Below are 8,122 nucleotides of genomic sequence, written 5' to 3' on the forward strand. Positions count from 1 at the left end.
CTATTCTGTATTATACACTGCACTAATGTTTTAGTTTTAGCTCCCTTTTGTGAAACAAAGCGTTCAGAGCACTTTGTATGTTTTAATTCAAAATAGCTCTGATTTTTATAACCAATACTTGCTAGCTTTTTAAAATTGAATCTTTCCAGTGCCATCTGTACCTGTTTATACGGGGAGTCCACATAGGAGGCATCCTTTGATTCTTAGACTTAAAATTGATGAAATGATAGTGTCTATAGATTAAATATATCATTGTATATTTAAGATTTTAAAATTAGAAAAAATCTAACATTTGTATTGAACTCACACTTCTTGACTATGTTCCTGGTATGTGGTGTAAGACAAGTGTTCTTTACTGCCATGTACGTGTCTGGGGGAAAGGATGTGATATTTAGAAGCCTGTAAGATTTCTGAGTTCAGCTTCCACTGAGAGTTAGTAGAAGTCAAGTGCTTTTATGTACTTACAGACTTTCTTTATTCCTATCTTTGCCTGACTTTTTGGGGGGCAGACCATTAAAATGTTGTCTTACATTGCAGGTTATAAAATAAATGCTGCCAGTCTTGAGTTAGATTTGTGTTATTCTTGTTTTGGCCTTCGCCCAAGTTATACAACATATGGCAGCGCCCCAGATTTGATGTGGTTTCAGCTAACAGCATTTCTAGAAGCAAGCTAATAAAGCTTGACAAGCCAAATCTATGTTTTTCTTGTAAGGAGAGGTGGAGGGAGTAAATTTTTTCCAAAACTCTGCATTGGAACAGTAGAAGAGCAGTGGAATCTGACCTGAACAGCCATGTGAATGTAAGAAGCAGAATAGGAGGAAAGAGGAGTGTTTACTTACTCACATGGAAAGGATCTGTGGTAGACAGCTAAATGGGGCTGCTTAGAAAAAATGTATTTGCCAAGTCATGTTAAAAGGTGACAGCAGACAAGGGAGCAAGGATAAATTTGTGGAATAAACATGCTGGGGAGGTGACAGAAAAAAAAAAGAGTGAGGGGAAAGAACGGAGATAAAGGGATACTGAAGGCTCATTTACTGGCATAGGAAGGTGATAACATTCCAGTAAGTGATAAAAGGAAAAGGGATGTAACGTTGTTGGTGTGCTTTTTACCAAAACTTAGGGTTACTGGTCTGAAGTTACTCATTTGTCAGAACTGTAGAAGGACAGGATTAACTTAAAAGAATAAAATTATTTGAAAGTGTTTGTTTTGGTTAGTTCTAACGGATTCTAGATTGTTCTAAACTAATCTTGTGCATGCTTCTCTTTCTGGTGTACTTTTAAAATAAGAAAAAAATATAGAACATTTTAACACACTTTTTCAAATAAAATTAATAACTTATGGAATGGGGGAAATACTAAAGTATATCAATTTAAATGAGTGTGTTGATGTAACTTAAATTAGGAAAATACCAAAAAGTTATTTTTCAGCTAAAATATGCTTTTATGTGTTATTTTATTAAAAGTGTTTCTTAGATATGACTAAAAATACAATTGTACTTAAAAACACGAATTGGTTACTGTAATGCATTGATATTTATATAATGTGTGCTACCTTATGTATATACACAGTAGCACTTAAATTTTGCCAAGTGTTCTACTGATGCTACTGTGCTTCTTTTTAAAGATGCTACTCTGATTTTTACTCTTCTCCCTGTCCCCCCTCTTGCCTCACTAAGTTAATGTTACTATTAACGTTACTAGTTTCACAAAGCTGAATATTTGTATATTTTACAGTTCATTAAAATTGGTTAGAAGAGAGTGCAGTAACAATCTAGAACACATTAGAGCTAACACACAGAATTTTGTGTTTAGCTGCTTTTATCATTGGAAGTTTAAGGTGGAGTTTTGTATTACTTTAGCTGAAAAACCCATTATTCAAAGTTGTCGTAAATACTTTGCGGTTTAAGTTTATTCTTGAAAAATTAATTAGAACCTGTCTAAGAAACTGACTCCATTCATTCCAGGCAGAATTGCAAGTGCTAAGTCAGTCCACGAGTCTGCATATCCTGTATCAGTAGTTCTGCTGATTTGTTTTGATGTATCAAACAATACTGGTAAACAACTTTGTGTCTATTTAATAGGTGTTCCAGTTAAGTGAAAGGTTTCTTGAATTTTCAGTGCTGAGGAAACAAAACTGTAAATTAAATTATATATGACTAGTTTGAAAGTGTCTTCAGTCACTTTTCTAATCAAAGTATTAAGTTTTGCTCTTTGAGCTAGATCTGTTATGTTAGAGTAAGACTTCTTATTCCTATGCATCTAGGAATATATATTAATATTTGGTGATATTGCCTTAATTTAACAGCACTACATTAACCACACTACTCCAACACTGTCCAAGAGTAAAGAGAGAGAAGTGGACAAGAAAGATTTGGACAAATCAAGGGAAAGATCCAGAGAGAGAGAGAAGAAAGAGGAAAAGGACAGGAAAGACCGAAAAAGGGTTGGTGAAACTTCTGTGAACTAGTATAGAAAAAGTTGGTATATACTTGGAAAGCTTATTTGGAGTTCTTGCAGTAATAATTGGTGGCATAGCCTGTGCAAGTAGAAGTGATCCATATTAGGGTTGTTTTCTTTTGTTCCATTACATTTTCAAAGATTGGGTTAGAGTAATGCATTCAAAACTTTTTCCCTTCGAAACCGATCTCAAGGTAGCTTAAACAAGCTGGAATAACTCCATTACGTTTTAACTATTCAAAAAACAGTACTTCAAAATAACACTATTAGCAGGTACCTACTTTAGGAGTATGAATTAATCTACTAATATCTGTGTATTTGGTGCCAGGATCATTCAAACAGTGACCGAGAGGTACCACAGGATTCAGCTAAACGACGCAAAGAGGAAAACGGGACAAGTACGTATTCTGTTTTGTGTTTGTATGTGTATTAAGCTTTTATTTGTTGTGAATTAAAACTTTTTGTTGTGTTTTTAGCTGGTTCTTCAAAACATAGCAAAAGTGAAAGTCCTTCTGATTCTCCTCGCTCAAATGAAAAAGAGAAGGAGAAGAGCAAATCAAAATCTTCAGGAAAGGAAAAAGGTGATTCAATCAAAGCAGAAAAGATGGAAAAGAGCTCCTCTGGTAGCAAAAAGGTAAAATAAGCCACTATCATTTAGTTTATTCGGTGGTTGTTGTTGTTTACTTGTTTGATTTGGGATTTTTTTGTTCTTCATTTTTTGTTTGTTTCGATGGAATAAGCTCGCTCTTTTTACTCCACTATAATGCAGTTTTATGGCCTAATAAAGTACAGTGTAAATATGTAGGAAAATGCTTGTGGAATTTCTGGTGCCTTTTGGCTCTAAATATTTCAGCAGTCACTCCTGATAGGATAAATTAGGATAAAGTAGTTCTTCTTGGCAGTAGCCAGGAAAATTCAGAAATTGCTAGAGTATCCAAAACCTAAAGTGCATTTGCAGACTGTTTTGGTGAGCAACTATGTAAAAGCAAGTCTCATTTAAATATAAACCAGTTTGCTTGTATTCGTGTTGTCAAGTGTGTGTGTTAAGACTTTGTGAAACCAGGTAAGTATGTTGTCATCATACTTACATTAAATAAGTTCCCAGTTGTAACTCCTCAGTGATAGAGATTATTATTGAGCTGTAAGACAGTTAAGTAAATCTCAAAAATCACAGAAGCTGACTATAGTCATTCTGACTGGTGATTTTTTAACCTATGTGACTCATTTAATCCTTTTAGTCAGACTGTCTAGTGTATACTCTAAACTACTTCCATATGTTTTTTTGAAGGAATCAAGACATGATAAAGAAAAAACAGAAAAGAAAGAAAAACGAGAGAGTGCTGGAGGGAAAGAAGAAAAGAAACAATATCCTTTTACATGTCAATGTTACAGGAAGGCTACGGAAAAGTAGCTTCCTTTTTATTATATGCAGTGATAAATATATGTATATTTTTCCTTAATGCTGAATCTACTCATAAATCTTCAGACAAGCACAGATAATGAAGAATGTTCTAGTCAAGGTAAAAATTTTTATGGTTTACCTTGTTTGACTTGATAGCTCCTGAGGCTCCTATTGACTGGTAAAGGCTATACACACAAAACAGCCTGAGTGTGAAAGGGCTGAAACTACAGTTTTTAAAAATTCTGTCCTAGAGAAATAGCTAAATAGCTTTCCCTGTCATCAGTATAGAGATTGAATAGATGCTCAAACTGATTTGGCCCCCCAAAAATGGGGTCAGGTGGGATGAGGTGGTTGACAGTGTTGGGTGCAGTTGTATGTTTGGCACTTTTTCCAAGAACAGTTGCCATACAAAAACAAGGGTGAATCACTGTGATCCTGGTAGTCCTGCTAGTCTACTTGTTGGTTAAGAAGATCTTTGCCTAATGTGTTGGAAACTTAATTTTTTTATCCTCTTTCATTTTATCTGTATGGAGAGCAGTAACTATTAAACCAAATTGCTATATAGTATAGTAAGTCAGTTCTTCACCTCCACTTAATCTTTGTTATTTGATCAGATCTGAGGAGGAATAACATTTTCAGTTATTTGGGAAGTAAAGTGCCCCACTGAATTTAAAATTTGTTCACTTCTAATCTTTCTGCATAGACCAGTGGGTGACCAGTGTGCTTATGTTGGGTAAATCTGAAAATAATTACTATTCAAAACTATTGAATATGGCTTCTCTCTTTGTTTCCAATTTGTCCAATAATAATTCCTGTTTGTTCTCTATTTAGAAGAGATGAATTGTTTCTACTTCATTTCTCCTTGTGTTCTATTTGAATGCTCGAGAACCTACAAACAAAACTTCACACAAATTTTTAATTCACTTGAATATCTTTTGCTGTTGGAGCTATTTGCTTTCTCAGAGTAATATTGTTCTTATTAAAGAACAATGTATAAGGCAGATTAATGAGGCTGAAAACTTGTTTTTGTTTTCATGATGGTATTAGCTGGTCTAGAAGGCAGAGCTACCTCTTATGAAAGCTTTGTTGTGAATTCTATTTTAAAAAGTAAGCCGGGGAGATCTCTGAGAGAGGTGAAATACTGGAACAGGTTGCTCAGAGAGGTATGGGGTTGTCGGCTTGGAGAATATTCAAAACCTGAATGGTGAGGTCCCCTGCAGGAGAAGTATAGCTGTGCTTTGCTTGGGTCTTAAAAATAAAACACCACCACAACAAAACCTAAAATCAAAACAGTTTAGAGCAGAAGTTGTGCAAGGATGGCAAATGAGTTTTGCTTTAGACACGGAAATATAATGTTGCAGGAAAGCTGCTTTCTCTTCTCCAATATGCAGCTTTAGTAGGGGAAGAACCTTCCTGAAATCTTCTGATTGTCTAGAAGCATCTTCTGAACTTGGCTTCACAGTTGGATTGTTGCCATAGAGGGATTGGATGGATAGATTATTTGGAAAAAGGATCTTGATCATTTGACATTCCTCTGTCACTGAAGCCAAAGGCAGATGTGTGGAGGGGTTTTGGGTAACAAAGTTTGCACTGATACCTTACACTCTTTGGAGGGGATCTCAGACGTAGTTATTTTCTTTAAATGTTTTTTGCTGTTGTGTTTATTAAAAAAAAAAAAAAGGGGGGGAGGCGCTTCTTGGCAGATGAAGTTCATTACTGAGGAATTGTAGCTTCTTCAATAGAAAAGTAAAGTTTTATCTTGTCCAGCAGTTCAGTTTAAAGGGAGGATTGTAGTTAATTAAAAGCACAAGTGGTTTTTGTAACTATTCATGACTTAAACAAATGCTTAGGTGAATGCAATTGCACACTGAAATTCACATCAAGCATGCAGCGGGCTAGCCTGGGGCATCTGGCAGAAAATACTGACAATACCCTGTAATTTGTATAGTGAAATATGAAAAAACGCTCTTAGTAGCAACATGGTTATGGAATTTAATATCCTGCTCCTGTTTGTTAAATCTCTTATATTCTGCCTCATGTACAACTTCTTATTGACTGCATTTATTTTGTCTAATTTAGATACAGTAACATTTTGAGGAGGTTGTACTTCTAAAACAGTTTTCACCTTGACAGATGACTACTTGTTTCTTATTTGTGTCTTTAAATTTGTATTTACACTGTATTCAGTATTTGCAATGCAATACTTATATTAACATAGTTCTTCTTATGGAATAAACTGGAGTCAGGAAATAAATGACTGAAAATGGTTTCATTTTCTCCCTTGTTCTTTGAATTGTGAATGGAACAAAATGTGAGATGGGTATTCATTTAAACAGCATCTAACTTCAGTTGTGTGTGCCTTCTTTGCAGGTGAGATTAAAATGGAAAGATATCCAGCTGTGACCAGAAATGTATTTTCCAGAGTATAGATTGCACAGAAATTTGTGAATGAAGAGGACCCATCTGCATCTCCTTAAATTATTCAGTTCTCTGCTTTATTTCCCCATGCTGAAGATTTAATTGTTGGGTTGTACATTACTGTATTTTAACTTGTTGCTTAGTTTCTTACACATTTATTTTCAGTACCTGGCTGAAAGTGTTACCTATTCCATATTTTAGCACAATGTGCTGCAAACAGTTGCCATAGTGCAAATGAGGTTTCATGTGTACAGAGTTCCACTTTAGGTTGTCTAAAATACTGCCTGAGTTTAGTAATTCTTTTGACCTGAAATGCATTCTTTTAGATGTTTGAAAACCACAAATAAACAGTTATTGAACCTTTTTGAATTTACCTCATTTAAATTCAGTTTTTATTTATTACTTGGCCTGTTTTTAATATCGGTGACTAAAACAAATGAACCAAGTGGGAGCACTGTTTTCATGCAACGCTTAGGGATTATTTGTATATTGTGTACAACGTTGACTTCTTTAAAAGAAACAAAGAATGAACCCTATCCCCTCCATCTCAACCTAAACCTGTGCTCAATTGTCCCTTGCCACGCCTTTTGTTTGTCATGCTGTTTTTAGATTAATTGGAAGTGCTCTCTTCAAAACTGAAATAAATTAAATTTCAATTACAGCTACAGGAGCTTTTTATCGCTGAACTTTAGTCTGAAAAGTTTCACAATGACATTTTTAAAAAAAGAAAAAACAAAAAATTTTTTATCTGCTGAATTCTACCAGTGTAACCTTTTTTCTAAATAAACAATAGTTTTCTCAATGGGTCGTAAATCATTGTGTGTGTGTGGTCGCTTTATTGCTTTATGTACTCTTACGAAAATTTGATATTGGAGTTGGAATTGTGGGAGGGTATTTTCTGCCTTAGCTTGCAAGTCTTCTGTACTTGCTGGCTGATCATATTGAAAGAGTTACTTATATAGTATGTCAACAAGCCAAACATATCTGCCTACTGTAAAATGACAAATGTATTATACTTCTGCAATGCTTTCAGGAAGCTCAAGATTTGCTTTTGTGCCTTCAGTCAAGTTTGTATCTTTCTCTTGAGATGTTTGTCTGTGGTCCAAAGCTCATTAAAATCTTTGGTGCTCTTGTATTCTTTTCTAGATTTCCTGATGTAGTCAAAGTATACTGACTTTAAAATGTCTTAGTTTAGTTTCAGTGGTTTAATGTCCAACAAAAAAAAAGTGGGGGGGGGGATGTTGCCTGACTTCTGACATAGCATGGTAGGTCACTTTGATACCACTCAGATTTTCACCTGGGTAAGAACTCTTCATGTCTGGAAGTCTTCAACTTCGTATTCATAACTAATTTTTTGTTCCCTGAGGCTGTGGATTTTCTTAAGTAAAAATGATCAATAGATTGTTTAAACTAGGAAAATGTGGATTGCAAGATAAATATCAGTTTGTATTCTTCGGAGAAGAGGCGATTCCAATGTCTTTCCCAAATGCATTGCTCACTATTTAAAGTTTAAAAAGGTTTAACTGGAAGCTGAGCTTTTTTGGCCTGGGCACAACAGTTTAAATAGCTGATGAATGTGTATTCACTAACAAGCAGGAACTGCTATTACATCTAGATTCTTGGTAAATTTTGGAGGTGGTGCATCAATTTTATTTATTTTTACAGCAGATTCTCTCATGGGACTAACTGAAATTGAATGCACTTCTGTTTGCAGGAGCACTGTGATACAGCTTTCTGTAAACCCTAGCAAAGTCCTCCTTTGCTGTTGTAGTCAGTAGCTATGGTAGAACAAGATGTTCTGCCACCCCCCTTCGCCTGTTGGTGACACTTATACATCAAGTCAGT

At 35.1% G+C, this 8,122-nt stretch overlaps 1 protein-coding gene across 3 annotated transcripts in view; it reads left to right on the forward strand.

Moving 5' to 3' along the window:
- THOC2 (THO complex subunit 2) overlaps positions 1 to 7,090 on the forward strand; it is a 54,511-nt gene extending 47,421 nt beyond the window's left edge. For 2 of the 3 annotated variants that reach the window (XM_080553784.1, XM_080553783.1), the window contains exons 34-39: positions 2,306 to 2,443; positions 2,786 to 2,855; positions 2,934 to 3,091; positions 3,746 to 3,822; positions 3,930 to 3,977; positions 6,230 to 7,090. In XM_080553784.1, coding sequence (XP_080409910.1) covers positions 2,306 to 2,443; positions 2,786 to 2,855; positions 2,934 to 3,091; positions 3,746 to 3,822; positions 3,930 to 3,957 — 471 coding nt within the window. In that variant the 3' untranslated portion in view covers positions 3,958 to 3,977; positions 6,230 to 7,090. Of the gene's footprint in view, positions 1 to 2,305; positions 2,444 to 2,785; positions 2,856 to 2,933; positions 3,092 to 3,745; positions 3,823 to 3,929; positions 3,978 to 6,229 lie in introns of those variants that run through there. The other variant, XR_013938866.1, reaches the window with a different exon arrangement.
- The last annotated feature ends 1,032 nt before the right edge of the window (positions 7,091 to 8,122 follow it).

The sequence above is a fragment of the Anser brachyrhynchus genome (genome assembly GCF_964034855.1).
Source record: "Anser brachyrhynchus genome assembly, chromosome: 13".
NCBI classification, from domain to species: domain Eukaryota; kingdom Metazoa; phylum Chordata; class Aves; order Anseriformes; family Anatidae; genus Anser; species Anser brachyrhynchus.